The following is a 21,520-nucleotide window of genomic DNA, read 5'->3' on the forward strand; positions in this document are numbered from 1 at the left end:
GCAAGTGTGCTATCAACTGAGCCATACCACAGCCCCACTCTATGCCACTTCTATACTTCTGTTTTTCTTACTTTCCTTTCTTTTCATATTTATTCTATATCTTTAAAAACCTAATGAATTCTACTATATACCAAACTTTGTCCTAAGTACTAACATATGTAGAGAAAACAGAAATAGTCTATATATTGATTTTTAAAGGAAATTTACAGTGAAGGTGATGGATTTCTTTAAAATTTTTTTTTTAAAAATCCCTGGAGTTCTGTATGGTTAGTCTATATGTGGAGAAATGTAACAGATACAGAAATATCATCTGAAACAAAGACCAGTTAAGTCCATTTGGATGAGTAGGATTTCTACAGTGGACAACGTACAAAGAAAGGCCCCCTAAGCAGAGATAAGAGCATTTGAGAAAGTGCACAAGCATGGTATATTTGAGTAAATGATGACTGTAACAAGAATTAAGAATAAGTATGGGCAGCCGGGCGGTGGTGGTGCACGACTTTAATCTCAGCACTTGGGAGGCAGAGGCAGGTGGATTTCTGAGTTCGAGGCCAGCCTGGTCTACAGAGTGAGTTCCAGGTCAGCCAGGGCTACACAGAGAAACCCTGTCTCGAAAAACCAAAAAAAAAAAAAAAAAGAATAAGTGTGGGCAATATTATACTGGTACACTGACTGGGGTTGGAAATGCTTAGGTCAGAAATAATAAAAGAAATAGAAACATGCAGAAGGTCATGGGTTTGATTTGCTGCACAGAAAATAATCAACCCACCAAATTTTAGCTTGTATTTATTTCTGTGAATAAATAAATAGTGACCTCCATTTTCATTGCTTAACTCCTCGGCCAAGACTCAGAGTAAAGAAACTGTTAACCTCATCTGTGCTGGTTATTTTTTATTTATTTATTTATTTATTTATTTATTTATTGTCAACGTGGAACAAGCCAGGGTAATCTGGGACGAGATCTCAGTTAGGAAAATGCTGTCATCAGATTTCTTCACTGATGGTTGATGTTGATGTTCCCATCCCACTGTGGTGCTAACCCTGGGCAGGTGGTCTTGGTCTATAAAAGAAAGCAAATTGAGCAACCAAGGAGAAGCAAACCAGTAAACAGCACTCCTTCATGCCCTCTGCATCAATTCCTGCATACAGATTCGAGCTCTGACTTCCCTCAGTGATAGAATCTGACACACCTCCTCTAATAAGGCCATACCTCCAAATCCTTCCTAAGCAGTCCAAAAACTTGGAATCAGATAGTCAAATATATGAGCCTCTGGGGACCATTCTCATTCAAACCGCCACAGATATATTTCTCTAGACCTCATCCCTACTTTTAAAAAATTGTCCGTTCCACTTTTTCTTTTTTCTTTTTCTTTTTGAGACGAGGTGTCTCTGTGTAACAAGCCTGGTTGTCCTAGAACTCATTATGTAGACTAGGTTAGCTTCAAACTCACAAAGATCCTCCTGCCTCTAGTGCCCAAGTGCTGGGATTAAAGGCATGCACACGACTGCCCAGCTCCTTTTCATTCTTTATATTCTCTTTCCCCCTCCTTCAGGTCCCCACTATGTGGATTTTCTATAAATATCACTGACTATATCATCTTAGAATACTTGCATATCATTGTTTGCTATAATTTCTTAATTCCACAAATACTCAGAGACCTTACTATGTGCCAGATGCTATTGATGGACCACACAGTGGATAAATAATGTTGAAAAAAATAAACAAGTTTCTCCTTCTCTCTTACTGACAAAACCAAGCAGTCCCTAAGCAGCAATGTAGTTGGAGCTGCTAGGCAGACTGAACAGATTTTTCACAGATTCATCAACAGGAAAACAATGACACACCCCCAAGGGAAGGAGATTATTACTTATGCAGACAGTGCTAACAAGATCACTCTTCAATCAGCTCTTCAAATCCTTTGCTCACAGAATAATATCAAACTAAAAGGGTCCAGATGGCAGGTAACCTGAGAAGTAGGGTAGACTGTTGCTGTAGGGGCAACTCGACAACTCTGCATTACAGCTAACTACTTTATAGCCTGCCTCTGTACTGTATGCTTGGTGTGTGTGTGTGTGTGTGTCATATAGGCTATAAAATATGTATATATTATATACTTGCTATGTGCTATATAGAATATAGACTATAAAGCATATTTTATTTATTTATTTATTTTTTGGTTTTTTGAGACAGGGTTTCTCTGTGTAGCCCTGGCTGCCCTGGAACTCACTCTGTAGACCAGGCTGGCCTCGAACTCAGAAATCCACCTGCCTCTGCCTCCCAAGCGCTGGGATTAAAGGTGTAAGCCACCACTGCCCGGCTTAAAGTATATTTTATATACTTGGTATATACATTATATATAGGATATAGACTGTAAAGTATATATACCTTCTATATACTATATATAATAAAGGCTATAAAGCATATATATATATATGTGTGTGTGTGTGTGTGTGTGTGTGTGTGTGTGTGTGTTATACACTATGTACTTGTTATGTACTGTATCTGTACTCAGCATAAATGAAATGGGAAGTTCTGTGCTTTTCCAGAACAAAGAAGCAGTGTGAGAAACTGTCTCCTGGCAACCTCCTATAAGACTACGGGCCTCCTATAAGGTAGAGAGACAGATAAGAAATAGCAATGAGGCAGTTCCTCAGAGGTTACTTTTCTTCCCACACTCCCAAAGAATTTTAATATGTTCTGCTAAGACGTAGGTCATCCTATAGTCTAACCTTGCTTACACAGTCTATGTGGATACTTCAAGGTCACTAGAGTGGCATAGTAGAGACATTGCCCTACATTATAAAGAAATCATTTTTGTCTTGCTGCTTTCTTTCACTCAATACTAGGAAAAACAGCACATGGTTAATAGAATGTTTATTATGTGCTAGGCATTTCTCTAGAAGCAACACATACTGCCTTCTTCATCACCACACCCAACATAGATGTTATTACTACTCCCATTTTACTGATTAAGGTATGGAAGCACAAGCAGTTAATTTGTCTAAGAACACACTTGTAAGATCTGGTGGAGCTGAGGCTGTTGGGATCTGATTGATGTATGGCTAGAGTGATATGAGTGCAAAGAAAGTAAACTCCACGTTATTCAGCAATGGAGAAGGCATTCGACCTGGACATCAGAAAGACAGATGGTGTTCTGTCAGGCAGCAAAGGATGACATGCTTTCTAAACAAAGTAATAGGGAAGAATAAAGCTATAACGTGATGAGAACAGGTGGTATGTTTTCTCTTTCTTTTTTTTTTTTAATTTTTGAGGTGATATGACTACCTTTCTCCCTTCCCTTTCCTCCCTCCAAGCCCTCTCATATACCCCTCCTTGCTCTCTTTCCAATTCCTGGCCTCTTGTTTTCATTGTCATTTTCAATTGTCGTTGTATCCGTATGTGCTTTGAGAACTAATTGTGATCCTCGTAGAGCTCCAGAGTACATGTAGACACGGAGAAGATACGACAGAATAAGTGAAGTAGAGCTAGATGTGAAAGCCCTTGAATGTCGTCCTAAGTGCTTTGGCTGAATAGTGTACCCCTCAAATTCCTATATGGAAACTCTGTTTTCAGCGTGATAAAATTTGAAGCTGACGCCTTTAGGAAATAGGTTCAGGCCCAATCCTGTGAGGCTCTCATGATGGTCTGAGTGACCTTGTAAGAAGAGACACTAGAAAGTTTGCTCACTGTTTTTCTACCATATAATGGCACAGGGACCACCAATGCATGAGGAAGAACAGGGACCACCAATGCATGAGGAAGAACAGGGACCACCAATGCATGAGGAAGAACAGGGACCACCAATGCATGAGGAAGAAGCTCCTCACTATAACCGACTCTACTGCCACTCTCATTTCTGATTTCCTGGCTTCAGACCTCTGAGGAAAAAACATTCTTTCTTGATTTAAGTTATCAAGAATTTGGTGTTTTGACATGGAAGGAAAACGAGAGTAAGATCCCATTAGATTTCAACTTCCCTGGTTAGTGAATAAGTGTTTTACAGTACAGGGATGAATTAAATGATGATGGCTGTATTTCAGAAGAATTCTAGAAGCAAGGTGGTATGAACATGAACATCCCTCAGTTTGATGATGGTGATGGGGGAAAGGGTGAGCTCAGAAGAACTGGGGATAGTGAGTGTCTCAGCTGTGGCAGTGAGGTTGGGAAGCAACGGACGAGTTCAGTAAATGTTTTGATGTTAATAATAGGGCATGGGCTGGGCAGTGGTGGTGCACACCTCTAATCTCAACACTCGGGAGGCAGAAGCAAGTGGATCTATGTGTCTGAGGGCAGCCAGGTCTACAAAGAGAATTCTAGGATAGCCAGAGCTACACTGAAAAATCATGTCTTGAAAAACAAACAAGCAAACAAACATTTATAGGACATGGAAAGTGGTTGGTGTGATATATAAAGGAGAAATTGGAGTCAGGTTTTTAGCTTGAGTGACTACAAATACGATAATAACTTCTAAGATATAGGAAAGTAATTCGTTACCTGGAAACTGTATCCTCGGACAGCAATGTTTTCTCTTATAGCTTCCTGAATTTTCTACATTTTTATAATTACTATCCATTACTTTGTACTCTTTTGTTTCCATGTTGCAAGGTGAAGTATGGAATGGAAAATGAAGGAAACAAAGTTCTAAGACAGAGTTATATTAAGCTCTTGTTAGTTTGAATTTAAAACACAGTGGGAAATCTTGTTGTGAGTGAGGCTGTTAAAATGCAAATCTATATGGAACTCAAGAAGAAAGAGACTGGAATTGTTACTTATATTTCTCTTAATATATTTCTCATTAGATATTGGAATGTGTGACCACAATGTGCTTGCTATTCATCATATTTGAAATAAAGTAGGTATGATTTTAGGTTTTATACACACACACACACACACACACACACACACACACTGTGTGGAAAAGGGGGATTTGAAAGATAATAAAACCTTGAGGAATAGAAACAAGTGGAGGCATAGGAGGCCCTTAGAATGATGTGAACAATCAGAGAATTCAGAAGCATCAATTCTTACTCTGGTTTTAGCGTAGGTGTTGAAATCCAAGGAAATTAGATCAGTGAAGTGAGGTTAGGATTGTGGTATAGCATTGGAGATACAGAGGTAATGAGAGGAAGAATTTCCATTATAGAAACCGGGTAAGAAAAGATGCGAACTTGCCTAATGCCTGAAAACAGGACTGACAGAGGCACTATGGTTGACAAGTGAGGAATATGAGGGGAAAGAAGTATAGGTAACTGCGATATGTAGGGAGATAGTCTGACCTCCGCAAAGGAAGCAGGTAGGTACATTGGGAATTTAGGTCCATAAATTCCTGTTTTTACTCATCTCCATCTTTAGTGCCCAAAACTGAATGGACCATAGTTATTCTGCTAAGTGATTCATTATTTGTTCCAGAAGAGGGAAAAAGCAGCCTGCTGGTAGTTTAATATTTCTTTTAAACTAGAATTGATGCATACTTGCTTTGTGCTCCTACTTTGAGGATCTGTATCGGTAAGGAAACAATCTCGTGTGACCTAACAGACAAGGTTGCTTTTCGCTTTGTTTTTCACGGTCATCTTTTCAGAGCTTGAGCTAGGAGTCTTCTTCCCATCCTTGAACCTCACTGAGAACTGGGAGGGATTCGGGGGTGGACTAGAACTCACTCACCATCCAGGCGATACAACCAGGAATCACATGTCTATCACATGCATTGATTTTTAAAAACCTGTCAGTCATTCTAACCTGTTTACTGAGATTGCACGTGTTTCGTGAATAGTGTGCTTCTTGAATCCTAATTTGTGTCTTAAGGTTAAAACAGCCGTATTCATTTACTCCTAATAAATAAGTAGATTTAGCTAATAATGAAGTTGATTATCTTTTTCCATTTAAGATTCTAGAGGACAGAAACCTATTTTGTCTTGTTTTGCTGAGCTTCCTGATTATGCTGACCTTGTTTGATTGGTTATACATCAAGCCATGTCTCAGGGAGAAGAATATCTGAGCTGTAATAGGATTCCTTATTATCAGCTTGAGGCAGCACAGTAAACCTTCAATTAAATTTCTAATAGTTCTTTCAGTAACATACATACATTTATAGTTAATATTATAGTATTACTTTATAATGATCACAGTGGTGGGAGAGGATAACAAATATCTTCTTAAAAGCTAATATAATTGTATTGACTTAATATATTTCTGGTTATGAAAGTAATATATAGTTATGATGATAAAAAAATACCAGTATTAGCAGTGGAAAAAATAAAAGCCTTTCACAGTGAGATACATAATAACTCCAAGAAGGCCTTAAAATCATGAATGGAATAAGGGTACAAAATGTCTTATACATCTTATGTAGTAATAAAAATCATCAGTAATTTTACATTTCAATGAGGCCATTTTGATGTACTTTCATCAAATGATCAAAATCACATGCCCCATAATTGTTGTGGCAGAAACATTTGATTACAGACAAGCAGTTTCATACCTTGAAAAACATCAATGCTTAAGGTAGGGATGAACAAAGGAAGACACATAGAATATAAGCAATTTTACTGTAAGAGTAGAATGGTTATTTACCAGAGGCTGGAGAGAGTGGAGGGAGAGAAGAATGGGGAAAGGATGGTTAGTGGGTAGTAAATTATAGTTACACAAGAGCAAGGAACTCTGGGATATTATTGCACAGCAGGGTGACTACAGGCAATAATTATGGACTGTACATTTCAGAAGGTTAGAAGAAAGGATTTTCAATGTTTTCACAATAAAGAAAGGATATGTATTGGGGGAGAAAGATAGGTTTAATTTGATTTAGAGATCACACAGTGTATAAATGTATCAAACATCTTATGGTACTTCATTAATAGGAATACTTTCTAAACATTTGTGTGTGTGTGTGTGTGTGTGTGTGTGTGTGTGTGTATGTTTGTGATTTGTATGTGTGATGCTGTGTATATGATGGGTGAGGAAGTGTGGTGTCCATGGCACACATGTGGAGATCAGAGGACAATCTTTGGTGTTGGTCCTGACTTTCCACTTAGTTTGAGACAGGATGGTCTCTTTGTTATTTGCTTCTGCATATGCAGGCTGGAAATTCTTGTCTTTTTCTCCCCTCTTGACACAGGAGCATTATAATTACAGACATCCTCCTGCACCTAGCTGCAGATGGGTTCTAAGGATTTGAATTCAGGTTCACAGCAAGCCCTTTGCCCACTGAACCATCTCCTTAGCCCAATATGTACAGTTTTGTACATAAGTTAAATAAAACGTTGTTAAAGGGGTTGAAAAGGGAGAAGGATTAAGGATACTTAGAATCACAGGAAACACCATTAGATTGGTTAGATTAAAAAGTGGTCAGCCAAACAGAAACAAAATGAAAAGTTCACAAAAACCTGGAGTCTGCTTTGTGCTAGCCAACTGCTTCTTGACATTTGACCTGCTTTGGGGTGTGGTTGACATACCAAGTGACACTCTACTGGAGAAAACTGACATTCCCTTTGGCAACAGGAGCCAACTACAGGTAGGCTTCTGGTTAACGGTGGGACATGGCGTCCCCTTTCCTTTCTCATTCTCCATGCTGGAAATTTTTTCAGTTTTGAACCTACGCAAGTCTTGTGTGTGCTGCTGCATATTCTGTGAGTTCAGACATGTGTCACCTCTGCTGTGTCTGGATGACGCTGTTTCCTTGGGATCATCCACCACCTCTGGCTCTGACAGTCTTTCCGCCTCCTCCTTCACACAGATCCCTTGATCCTTGAGTTTGACAAACACATCCCATTTAGGACAAAGTGCTCCAGAATAGCTCAGTCTCTGCACATTGCTGAGGTGTGTCTGTGTTAATTCTCATCTACTTCGAGAAGATTCTCTCATGAGGGTTGAGCAAGTCTATGAATATGTTATTAGGAGTCATTTCATTGCTATGGTCCTTTAACACAGTGGTTCTTAACCTGTGGGTTGTACCCCCTTTGAGGGTTGTTTGTCAGATATCTTGCATGTCAGATATTTACATTATGATTCATAACAGTAGCAAAATTACAGTTATGAAGTAGCTGTGAAAATGATTTAATGGTTAGTGGGTCACCACAGCATGAGGAATTGTATTAAAGGATCACAAAGCGTTAGGAAGGTCGAGCACCACTCCTTTAGCAGAATAAGAATAGTAGATTTTTCCCTAGGCCCATGACCTATCTGGTCTTGAGGGTGCTTGTATTTTTTTTTGTCTTACTACAGTTTTTTTTGTTGTTCATTTGTTTTGACTTTTAATTTTGAGGGTGGTTGTTTTTGAGAGAGATGAAGCACTGAAGCTCGTGAAGTTGGGTTGGAAGTGAGGTGGTGAGGATCTGGGAGGATTTAGGATACAGGGAAGAATATGATCAAAATATATTATATGGAAAATTAAGAAGTAGCCAGCCCTCAACACATATACATATGAGCAATACTAGGTGGACTCAGGAAGCTATATTCACAGGCATACATATATGTATATGTTGTGTTTGTGAATTTGAGAAGGAATGGGGAGACACAGGAAGAATTGGAAGTAGAGAGGATGGAGTATAAATTATGCAAACTCATGGATGAGTCTCAAAAAATAAAATAAGTGTGAGGAAAAAAATAAATAAAAGGAACCACTTGTTGGTCTTTGGAAGACAGCAGCTTCAGTGTCCTGAGCAATGACCGCTTGAACAGAGCCAAGGAAGCAAGACGAAAGGAGAGCAAAAGCCATACCATTCTTTAAGGAAGTTTAATATAGAAGAGGGGAGAGGCATACACCAAACTTGGGAAACATTCTAGAAGAAAATTGTTTTAAGTATGATTTAAGCTAATGACAAATATCTATTCTTTCATTAACATGGATTTTTTTCCCTGTTGTGTGTCACTGGGTTGAATAAACAAACCCTATAAAGTATTCCTAGTTTAAAGAATGCCTAGGAAAGAATAGATGCATTTTCACTTACTATTCTAGGATATTATCCTTTGTACTCAGGGGCCAGGGATTATTAACTCCTGCCTTAAGAGGCTCAGTCTTGAGTGGATAGTACTTGCTGAGAACATGCCAGGCCCTGAGAGCCATCCTTAGCAACCAACCACTAAAGGATAATCTTGAAAACTAAAGAATTTCTCTACACAAACACACCAAAATTGTTTTCCTCTACTTTAGAGATCCTGATTAGAAAAGGACAGTTTGTTTGGGTGTGGTAGTGCATGCCTGTAATTCCAGGCAACAGAGACAGAAGGATCCCAAGTCTCAGGCCAGCCTGTTCTACATACTGATGATACTCTGTCCTTGAATAAAAAGAACAGTGGGAAAGAGTTTGGAGCTATGGAGTGACCACTCAACAGAATTCCATGCTGGTGGCTTTTTCCTCTGTGAAACAGCTTTTCTGTCTCCTTTGGTGACCTAACTCCTGGTTTTCTTCCCCCATCACTGCATTCCTCCTTTCCTTTGCTCACATATCACTGTTTGCAGTTCCCTTGAGCTTTGACCTATGTCCTTTTCCCTCTATCTGTTCTCTTTCGGGTTAGTCTCTTGGCTTACTTCCTGCTTTTTTAGTAGGTGACAGAAACCCAACATGTCCATAAAAGAACTCATAATTGTGTTCTCTGACATCCGTCTCATTCAGCTTTCTCATGGCAATACTGTTTACTAGGGCTAAGAGATAACAGCCCTGGCCTAGCACATAGCAGGCTCGAGCTAAGACCCTGACTCAGCGCTCATTCCTCTTTCTTTGATATTTCATGGTCAATCCATCAGCAAGACTTATTTATTGTACTTCCAAAATATATTTTAAAGCCCTGCTAATTTTAATTACCACAGCAATTGATTTTATGTTCCAGAGGACCACCAATTCTTGCCTGGTCCATTTTGATTTTCCTCTGACTCATCTCTGTGCCTTTTGACACACAGTGTAAGAGATCTTTAAAAAGTAAGCAAGTCCCAGCACGTTGTAGGGTAATTCTGGAGAATGGTGAGTTCAAGGTCACTGTAAGCTACACAGTAAATTTGACTGGCTGGTCTATATAGCAAAATTGTTTTCTTATAAAAGATAGCAAACAAATGTACACAATGACATCATGCCTTTCTTTAAAAAGGCCCCTAAATGCTTTCCTTCTGCACTTAGGCCTTTATCCTGATCTGTGAGGTCCTGTGTGATCTCAGTCTTAACCTTCTTTTACTTTCGTCTCCTGTTCCATTCCCTTCCTTGTTCGTTAGTTTCTACTTGCTCTAGCCATGTGGTTCTGATGCTTCAGTATGCCAAGTTATTTTGCTCGATGCGCAGCGTTCTTTGCTCGGATTAGTAAGTTTATTTCTTACTTTTCAATCATTTTACCACCTAGCTCTTTCTTGTTTGTTGTAACAATAATACCCCCCCCAGATCTATGGTATGGAATAGTAGTAAATAGTAGACACAACTTCATTTTTTTAAAGATTTATTTATTTATTTTGTGTATATGAGTGCACTGTCACTCTCTTAGACACGCCAGAAGAGGTCATTGGATCACATTAGAGATGGTTGTGAGCCACCGTATGGTTGCTGGGAATTGAACCCAGGACCTCTGGAAAAGCAGTCAGTACTCTTAACTGCTGAGCCATCTTTCCAGCCCTAGATACAACTTCTTATGAATAGCTCCTTTTCTGTTTATTTTTTAGCTTGTCATTTAGTTATGATATTTCTCCCTTCCCTTTCCTTCCTCCAAACCCTCCCATAGCCCCTACACTCTATGAAAGAGGGGTGGGAAGATTGTAGGAGCCAGTGGATCAGAGAGTTTTCTGTGAGATTGTGTCTCCTAGTAACATCAGAAGCTATGCTACTAAAGTCTCACCAACATGACTACCTAATTGTGAACAGAGGAGCAAGGATGACACCAGTGAACATGCCAAACTGGGCGGGGACAAGCCCACAAGGCCTCAACCCTACATAAAGAACTACAGCAATTGGATAAAGCTAGTAGTGGGAGAAGTGGTCATCCTCAGGAAAGAGCAGACCAATTAGTTGTCCCTTGCCAACAGTCAGCCCTCTTGAAACATTGTATGGACTAAATAGGTTATATTTAGGAAGATATGCATACATATTACATGCATGCAATAACAATTGATGTATATTTCCTTAATCAAAATAATTGTAGCATAGTCAGTAAAGGCCTCCCAGGAGGGACTATTTGAGCAAAGATTTACAGGAGATGAAGGAGTAAAATTTGAATATTAGAAAAATCATCTGAGTGAACGTTTGAATCACTAAGGTTTAAGACAGGAAGTGCTATTGGAAATATTATAGAGAATAAGGAACTATTTAGTGAAGTCAGCACCATCCTGTAGATTGGTAAATGATTTGAACATAAACAGTAATGGGCAGTATAGTGTCAAGATGTGGAAATTTGTAATTACATATATTTAAGATGGTTTGATGTCCATATACCTAATGAAATGATTACTACAGTCAGTTCAGTTTGTATATACCTCATTTCATGTTACCTTTTGTGTGTGCTTATAAAGGTACCTAAAGTTGAATCTCAGGAAATATTTGTTATTAATTATAGTCTTCATGCTGTATTTCAAAATCTCTAGGTTTATTCATCTTACATTATTGATACTTTGAACTCTTTTTACCTGACTCTTGAATTCCTCCTCTATGTCTGGTAACCATTATTCTCTCTCTATGCATTTCCTTTTTGAAAGATTACACATATAAGAGAGATCACCCGGTATTTTTCATTTTTGTGTCTGGTTTTTGTTATTGGAATGCTATAGGACATGGAATTCTTTTAATGAAACAGAAGGGACAGATAGTGATATAAAGGAGATATGAGAAAACACACACACACAAAAACAACAACAAAAAATATCCAGGAACCAACTGAAAAGACCATGGAGAAAACAGTGCCCTCAGTGGAGACACAGATTTCATTTACACAGAAAATGCAGAGAATATTCAAGGAGATAAGCAATGAGGAAAGAGGAAGGCACTGTGTGGCCCAAACGGACCTAACAGAAGGCATTGCAGAATCCATGAAGTGTAGGACGAAGCAGAAGAAGAGATAGGAATAGCCATATGATAATTATTGGGTTACAAAGAAGGCTTCTTATTGTTATGAGAAAATGGAGATAGAAGCCGGATGACATTGCTTTGGGTTGTATCAAGACAGATGGTGGTGGAAGGACTGACTAATAGCCGTGGAAGGACTGACTGCTTAGGGGACAATTGGGTGCCTATGTAATTATTAATTATGGAAGTCTGCGGATGAACTGAGCTTAGGGTTTTTTTGTTTATTGTTTTTTGGTTTTGGTTTTTGTTTGTTTGTTTTTTCTTGTAACAGTGTCTCATGTTTCCTACTCTGGCCTTGAACTCCCAATCCTCATGCCTGTCTTCCAAATGCTGGGGTTACAGGCTGCCTCACCACACCTGGGTCCAAGCTAACTCTTGGTTCCTATGATAAGAAAGGAGTTGTATTTCTCGGACATATTTTAAAAAGAAAAGGAAGGAGTGGCAATGTAGTACTGGAATGTTTAAAAAGATAATGACATTATAGAAAACATACATTAATTAAAACGATGCCTTATTGATTTTGTGCCCTTGGTTTGGAGAACACATGTTTCTATGTACTTATTCTTTAGGGGTGAATATTTATGTAAATTCAAGGTAGGGATCCATCATCTTTGTTTTTGTCATTTTCTGCAGATTACTGTTGTTTCAAGAGGTTTTGTTTACAAACTACTATGGCCGTATGGAAAAAAAAAGAAAGATCTCATCTGTTTTCCTAGTTCAACAATGGGAAATTAAATTCTTAAAGCGATTCAAAATAAAGCCTACCCAAGCCTCACTCATCACAATTTCCTGATGTCATTTTGCTTCATAGTGAAACTCAATTTTAAATTTTTAAAGAATCAAAAATATCAGGAATAGTGTCTATAGTTCTGAAAAATAGAAGTATTTTATGATATATATAGCCCTTGAATTAATTTAGAATAGTTTTCAAAATACAAACACAAAATTATCTGTATATATTAAGTTTTACCAAAATTTCAATAAATAGTATATAATACCCAAGTTACATATAAACCATTCTAAAAGTACTCTTTTATTAAAATTCATTTTAATTGAAATAGTTGTATTACTTTGCCCCGCCCTTTCCCCAACCCCTGCCATGTCCCCTCTCAATTTGTTAGCCTCTTTTTCTATTATTATTATTGTTGTTGTTTATTTTTATTATTGTGTGCATGTATATGTGTGTATGCACAACTCTATATAACTACAACCTGCCAAGTCCATTTTTGTTGTTTGTATGCATATGACTTTAGGGCTGACCATTTTGCAATGGGTAACTAATTACGGGGCAGATCCTTGCCTCTCAGCCGTCATTAATTGCTTGCCGTTCCTTGTCTAGGGTGTTGAACCCCATGGAATTTCTCCTCTTTAGCATTAGCATGTGTATCAATAATGTTTGTTAGGATCTTGTTTGTGTAGTGGTTTCTTAATGAATTCAGTTTGTATGCTATGCAAAGGAAAGAACCTAAATTCCTTTGTTTGGTCAGTGGTATTCCATATTTGACAATTTTAACAAGTCTTTCGCACAGCCAGAGGTCAACTATTTTTTAAGTATTTATTGACAATACCAATTATTTAAACAAATGTGACTCATGTTTCAGGAGGGGTTTTCTGTTAAGATTACAAGAGATAATTTTTTTTTTTTTTACTTTTAAAGATCTAAACAGTTCAAAGTAAGAAACAGTTGTATCCCTTGATCCCCGTGACAAGTACAAGCCCTTCCAGTTTTCAGGAGGGGATTTTCTATTCAGATCCCCATGGAATCCTTATCTTGGGAGATGTTGGTGTGCTCCATCCCACTTAAGCTGTCTTTTCTCTTGTCCTTCCTTTGAAATATTGTAGCAGACACTTTTAATTTTCTTAAGAGGAAAAATTAGTGAGCTGTTTCTTTGAATTATCTTTCAGTGGAACCACAGATTATTATAATAACCACTTTGAAGTTCTGCTAGGGAAATCTATCTAAACTTCCTATACACCATCATTCCTTCCTTCCGCGATTATCCTTTCAACATGTATGAAATACCATTTTACTTTCAAAGATCTAAACATTTCAAAGTCAAGAAACAAATAGTTCTATCCCTTGATCCATTTGGTCAGTACAAGACATTAAAGGGCATCTCAAATTGACTATCCACTGGAAAGTTATTTCAGTAAAAGTGGGACTTTTTGTCCAACCTAATGCTCATTTGTTTTGAGTCAGAGTGCCTATAAGTGCTTCTGTGGAATATGTGCTATTTGTTTCACTAAGGCATCTCTAATTAGGAAGATGTAATTACTAAAATGTATTTTAGAAGTTAATTGTTTGAGTAAAAAGTTAACCACAAGAAGTACTTAAATACTATCACCTCTCGATTGCTGTCAATTGTAATACTTAAGTACGATTTAATAAAGAAAATATAACTCAAAAGCATGTATTGATCCACATCCCTCATACTACAGCAACACCATTGTGTGTGTTGAGCATGTTAGGAGGAAATGCCAGTATGTCACTATTTCATACACATTTCCTTTACAGCTTGCATCTACCCAGGCAATTACAACAATTGGACTCCCCAAATAACTAAAATGTCAGGTCATCTAGTTTATTTTAGAAAAAGCTTCATAATTTACCTGAACTTTGGATTCTATTTTTTGTTCCTTTTTTTTTGCAGAAATTATAAGTCCTCAAACATTTATCTGTGTATATCACAATATGTGTCATCTACCATCACAGAAAAGTAGATGTTCTTTCAGCTAGTTTATGTCACCCTGACACAAGATAGATTTTTGAAGAGGTAATGTCAATTGAGAAAAATGTTCCCACCAGATTAGCCCTTGGGAAAGCCTGCTGTGTATTTTTCTTTATTTACTATTGACATAGGAGGGCTCAGCTCACTGTGGATGGTGAAGTCCTGAGCAAGTGGTCTTGGGTATATAAAATAGCAAGCCATGGGGACCGAGCCAGTAGCAGCCTTCCTTATGGCTTCTGTATTAGTTCTTGCCTCCAAGTTCCTGCCCTGGTGGATAATGAACTACAGAATCTAAGATGAAATAAACTAACATGTTCTTCCTCAAGTTGTTTATGGTCATGGTGTTTTATAACAGCAATAAAAACTCCAACTAAAACAGATATAAATTCAAGAAGTGCAAATTTGTGGTAAAATATGCATTTATCATTGGTGACACTTGGTGTATTCACAGTACAATATAACCATCATTAATATCTATTTCTAAATTATTTTCATATACCTAAAAGGAAATCTCATACATGTTAAACAGACACCACTCTTCTCTATTCCCCAACCCCCCATCAAACACCAGTCTACTTTCTGTCTTCTGGATTGGCCTATGCCTAACATGCCATATAAATAGAATCCTACAAAACACACCTTTTAATTCCTGGCTTCCTTCCTTTGGTATAATATTTTCAGGATATGTCAATAAAATGTACTTTGTCTGGCTAGAGAAATGACTCAACAGTAAAGAGTACTGCTGTCTCTGGCACAGGACATGGGTTTTATTTCTAGCAGGCACATGGAGGCTCACAATTGTGACTCCAGTCACAGGAGATTCTATACTTTCTTCTGATGTCTGGACACCAGATGTACATGTGGTGCACAGAAAAAACATGCAGACAAAACACTCATACACATTTAAAAAACATTAATGTACTCTGTCTTTTGATCCCAACAGAGTAATATTCCACTCTATGGCCGTGTTACACTTTCTCTATCCATGTATCTGTTGATGCATATTTTGGTTTTTTATGCCTTTCGAGTGTGATGAATACTACTATTATGAACAAAATCATGTGCAATTTTTTGAATGTTTCCTTTTTTAAAAAAATTATATTTTCCCTTTTTTGTCATTGCTATTGTTTGGGGGCAATATCTCATGTAGCCTAGGCTTTCCTCAAATTCAATATATAGACACAACTGGCCCTGTGTTCCTGTTTTCAATGCTTTGGGATATATCATCTGAAGTGGAACTGCTTCTGGACCCTCTAGTAACTGTGATGAGACATTTGTAAGTGAAATCTTGCTGAACTAGTAGGTAGTTCTTCTTGAGAAGTGGAGATTATGTTATTGTTTTCCTTTTGTTAATTTAACTTTTCTGGAGGCCAATACTTCTGTAGGAAATGTGGTATCGGTATTTTTACCAGGAGACTACAAATTGACATCAACAACCTACACTTAACATATTTAATACGTTTATATGGAACCCACTTACATGAAGGGGGTCAATGATTTCTCCCAAGTCTAATGGTTAGTCAGAAGCTCTGTTCCATTATTGAGGGCTGCCCTTTAGCCACTTACTAAACTCCTCTGTCTCTCCACAAGTAAAGCTGTGCTAATAATCTGTTTCATAAGATCAATAAAAGGAAATCACAGAGCCTGGTTCATAGTTGGCACTTTCTCTAGTAAATATTATATTGCCACTCCACATATATCCTAATGGCTTTTAAAAGTGTCTGTTCTCAAAAATGACAACATCTTCTTATTTCATCTTAGGTGAAAATTAAACTGCCCAATACAAACCCTTCTGAAATTCAAATGGACATCCAGGAAATGATCCTTGATCTTCGCACTCCTAAAAAGTGAGTAAGATATTAAGATTGAGATAGAATATTAGATACTAATGAGTCATTAGAGTATCGATTTTTAAAGTAGGGTTAGTTTTCATCAACCTTAAAGCCCTAAGGAAGGTGAAATTTCCATTGATAATTCAGAAATTTGATCTACACAATAAATTGAATATGGGGGCTAGGATAGAACTCCATGGTTAAAGTGCTCTTAAAGGACTCTGTATTCAGTTCAAAAACATTTGGAAATACCTAGCTTTCATATTTTGCCCCTGCATATTAGGTGAAGGTTGGCACCACTGAAACATAATCCTTGATAGTCTAATATAGTTCTGGCTATCAGAAAAAAAATTAAAACAGCTAGAAGTGAAGTTCTGCTAAGCTGTAAGCCTTGCTTTTATGCTAATATGGAATGTGGTACAATGGTTATATAAAAGAAGCATTATCCTTAAACTTTTTGGATGTTAGTAGGCCTCTAAGATAAAATTTGAGTGTGTGTATTTTTTAAAAACATGCACAAAATCATTCTCACAGTACATTGGCTCAAATCATACTCGTCTGACAGCATACAACAGGAAAATTCTTACAAAACAGCTCACCTGAAGCATAGATAACCAGTCCTGCTCCTCAAAACTAACTCTTCACAAAGGATATTGTTGGAACCAGATGTGTATTAGAGAAAACATCTAAGTACCTTATGGACTTACTTCATTTCCGTGTAGATACATGGTAGTGAGCGCCTACGAGTGAGCGCCTACCAGTGATTGCTGCAGCCCTTGCTTTGGAACTCATCACCAATTCCTCACTGGGTTAGGGATGCAGGTAGTTCCTAAAGCGTTCTTTTCCTTTATTATCAATAGCCACAATTTTCTTTTGTTGAGCTTGGGGCTTTAAGAAGTCTTCAAAAAGAAAAGTTGACAAAGACTACTCTATTTCTGCAGTAGATTCATTTAACACAAAATGATCTTCAGTTGAATATTTATCTAAACTTTCTTCTGATCATTCCCACCACTTAAAATGTATTCACACACACACACACAGACACACACACACACACACACACACATACACAATTTCATCTTGCAAAAACTAGATTCACTATTCTTATCATCATTCTAAGGATGGTTAAGCTTTATACTATATTTTTATATGCATTTATTCTCCCTACAACCTTGTGAGAAAAGTTAGCTAAATAAATAGTCAGTTTTCTGTGATATTTTCATGCCCACTAAAATCACACACATATCTACAGTCTGTGCAGTTAATTTCCGTTTCTCTAGCAGTTCTCACTGTTTTCATCAATCTTGAGGCAGCTGTTCTAGCTTTGCCATCACTCCAGATACACATCAGAACTCACTAAATGAAAGTCTCTCACAGAGGTACTTTTCCACATAGAACTTGGACTGCACTAGATCATTTGTATACTCCATTTGTATGTTAAATTATCTAAAGAACATGTACAAATAAAAGATAGGATATATACTGCCTGAGTTTGCTTTCTGTTGTTGCAGTAAAACACTGACCAAAAACAATTTTTTTTGGGGGGGGGGCTTATTTCATCCTTACAATTGTCAGATCCTATTCCATCATTGAGGAAAGCCAGGCCAGGAGCCTAGAGACAAGAACTGAAGCAGAGTACACCGAAGAGTGCTTCTTACTAGCTTTTTCTTCATGGCTTGTCCAGCCTGATCTCTTATGCAAACCAGGACCACCAGCTGCCCAGAGGTGAAACCACCCACAAGTGGGCTGGGCCCTCCCACCTTGATCACTAATTAAGAAAATGTCTCATAAACATGCCCATGGGCCACTCTGATAGTCAGTTCCTCAGTTGACGTTCTTTCTTCTCAGGTGACTCTACTTTGTGTCAAGTTGACAAAATTAACCAGCACGTATACTGTAGTTATATATCAAATATTCAGTAAAGGGAGAAACATATCTCCTATGCAAACTTAACTAAAGCAGAGATAAATATAGATCTATTTGAGCATATTTTAAAGCTATACCATTATCTGAAATTGGATAATCAGAAATAATCTTTGGCTTGAGTCTTTCCATATCCCAACCTTCTTCATGTGATTTCTATCTGTAAAATTTTATGATATTATGTTTGTGGACTCAGTAAAGGTTTCAAGGAGGACATTCTGTTCCTGTATCTAAAGACAGAACAACTAAATTTGTTTTAATTAATTGCTAGTGATTTAAGTCAAACAGTAGTAAAATGCATTGTATTATCCTTAAACCTCTGATGTCTACCATTATTCAACCAAAAGAGAGGTTTGCTGACTTTTTTAGGTAGTTATGTTGGCTTAGCTAGAAAAGAGAAAAGATTTGGAACTAGGCAATTCTCTGAATCTTTTCAATTTTGCTTACATATTGAGGATTCATTAATTTTATGATTTAATTCTTAGAATATTATAAATACCTTAAATATGATCATCAAACCTGTTATAAAGAGGCTTATAAAATTTAGTATCCAAGTGTTATCCCCCCACCCCAAAGCCGGAGGCTGGGGAGAGAGCTCAAGGCTTACCATGAAAGCCTGTGATCTGATCCCACATAAAAGCCAGGGAAAGAATTTGCTGGCCAGTTCTAGGCACAGCGAGAGGCCTGTCTCAAAAAAAAACCAAAAAAACAAAAAACAAACAAGAACCAAAATAATATAAGCAAAGAAAGAAAGGAGAGAGAGAGAGAGAGAGAGAGGGAGGGAGGGAGGGAGGGAGGGAGGGAGGGAGGGGAGAGGGAAGGAAGGAAGGAAGGAGGGAGGGAAGGAAGGAAGGAAGGAAGGAAGGAAGGAAGGAAGGAAGGAAGAAAGAAAGAAAGAAAGAAAATGTAAAGCAATTGGGAAGACACTTGATGCCAACCTCTGGTCTCCACATGTACTCCCTTGCACGTACACCCCCACAGAGAAATACAAACATATACACCATACACACACAAGCACACACATAGGAAATGCCAGGTTTCTTTACTTAACTGGATCCAGGAGAGTTTTTCTCTCAGCCTTTTGAAAAGACACTCAGGCCCTGTTTCTTCTGTGTCTCTACTGAGAAAGCGAGGTTGATAAGTGTCTCACGTATTTAAGTTTCCTCAGGCATCAGCATGCGCTGACCCTGTGCATAATTCGAATTCATACCACTATGACAGAGTTATGGCTAGCTTATTGCAGTTTTACATCTAAAAATCATACAACTGTCCGGCAACTGAGCCATAAACAGTGAGATAAACTCAGTAATCTATCACAGCAAATTTTTGTCAATGTGTAGTAGGAAGAACCAGAGGCAAGCAGAAAGAAGAAATATTTTCATTGATCTGGCATTGAAATCATTCCAGGCCAAATATCCAAAGTCTACATATGTAGCAGAGGCTCAGCCTAAGGTGGTGTTCAAAGAAGCATTAAAGAACCATTCCAATTTCAGATTTGTATCTGCTGGCTGCATTCCACCTACATATAAATTAGACTGACACCAGATTAGCCCAACAAACTTAGAGGCATGGATCTATTTCTATGCCTAGAGGCATACCCTGAGACTGTATACAATGTAAAATGAGGTCAATTTAAAGAGAGAGAGAGAGGATCAATCAAAACAATTGCTTAGATTTTCTTTTAAAATGAGACAGGTTCTTATTATGTTGCCTACACTGGCCTTCAACTTGGGGTCTTCCTGCTTCCACATTCAAAGGGTTTAAATTCCACATGCAGCTTATCTGCTTAAAATGACAAGGATCCAAACTGGTATATGATATGTGTTATATAGTTATTTTTTTATCACATACTGCCATATTGAAAATCATGTATTACTTTAGGAAGTTAATTCCAGGTTCTAATCTTATTTTGTTTATCTTACCTCATTTTTAGGAAGCTGTTAGTAAACTTTCCCCAGCCCGTGGAACATAACAGTGCGAAAGCATCCTATATCTGGGAAGCTGAAACACTTGAAGTCAGGATGACCCTCCAAAGGGATTTGGATTTTAATATTTCCTGAAACTGCATGAATAAGAAGAGAGAAAAAGTTCATGACGAGAACAATTTTTTTAACCTTTGAATACTGGTTATTTATGTTCTCTTTTTTTTCCCCCGACATACTTCAGAATGGTTCAGATTTTGATCATATACAGTCAAATCTATTACTGTTAAGATATATGGTTGTTTCATACAATAAGGTGCTGTTCCATTTTTATAGTGAGAGTTGAATAAAATATTTTCCAGTTAACCATCTAGATTACTACATGGTCAATTGCACAGCAGAGCTATGATCATAAAATAAGTGATTCACTTAAATCAGCAGTCTGAAGATCTTAAGCTAATTAATTACACTACCATACGATCTGCTACATAGGGATTTGTCATTATTATCACCAGAAAAATTCATTTTGTTGCTTTTTCATTGATTTTATCAAATGATTTAGGATGTTTTCAATCTAGGCCCTCAATATTGTTCTGGAACATACAAGTAGAAAGGACTATAAATAATTTTCTGTGTCCTGTAAGACACATGTTTACTCGAAAAAGTAATATTTATAGATATATCTGTAGATTCATTTTTCTCTCATTTTTATCTTCCTAATTGGACATTCTTATTTTTATAAATTATCCCAGTGTTCCTTGCATTTTCTGTACTATTGAATGAGTTTATTTCATTACTGTTTATTAAAAGCTATGTTTTAATCATTGTTGTAACTTGACATCATTGTATGACTGTGAGATTGACTGGGAGTAAATCTTGAAAAAGAGATAAAGAACTGAAATATGTTTATCACTTCTATGTTAACTATCATGAGAATATTCAGTAAGATATTTCCTGGAGTCAATTATGTATATGACTACAAGACATCTAGTTTTGGACTAGAGCTAACAGAAGAATTAGGCTAAAGTTTTGGAAGAAGTGATTATCAAAGCACAAAGCCAAGAGACTGTAACATTTCAGTGAC

The 21,520-nt window shown here is 37.4% G+C and overlaps 1 protein-coding gene across 3 annotated transcripts in view; it reads left to right on the forward strand.

Annotated features, from left to right (window-relative positions):
• The window catches only part of Pih1d3 (PIH1 domain containing 3), a 41,757-nt gene extending 20,424 nt beyond the window's left edge, over positions 1-21,333 (forward strand). The window contains exons 6-7 of one of the 3 annotated variants that reach the window (XM_028767513.1): positions 16,521-16,606; positions 20,448-21,321. In XM_028767513.1, coding sequence (XP_028623346.1) covers positions 16,521-16,606; positions 20,448-20,574 — 213 coding nt within the window. In that variant the 3' untranslated portion in view covers positions 20,575-21,321. Of the gene's footprint in view, positions 1-16,520; positions 16,607-20,447 lie in introns of all 3 variants that reach the window. The other 2 variants (XM_028767511.1, XM_028767512.1) reach the window with 2 other exon arrangements.
• The last annotated feature ends 187 nt before the right edge of the window (positions 21,334-21,520 follow it).

The sequence above is a fragment of the Grammomys surdaster genome, unplaced genomic scaffold (assembly GCF_004785775.1).
Source record: "Grammomys surdaster isolate TR1022 unplaced genomic scaffold, NIH_TR_1.0 173, whole genome shotgun sequence".
In the NCBI taxonomy this organism is placed as follows: Eukaryota; Metazoa; Chordata; class Mammalia; order Rodentia; family Muridae; genus Grammomys; species Grammomys surdaster.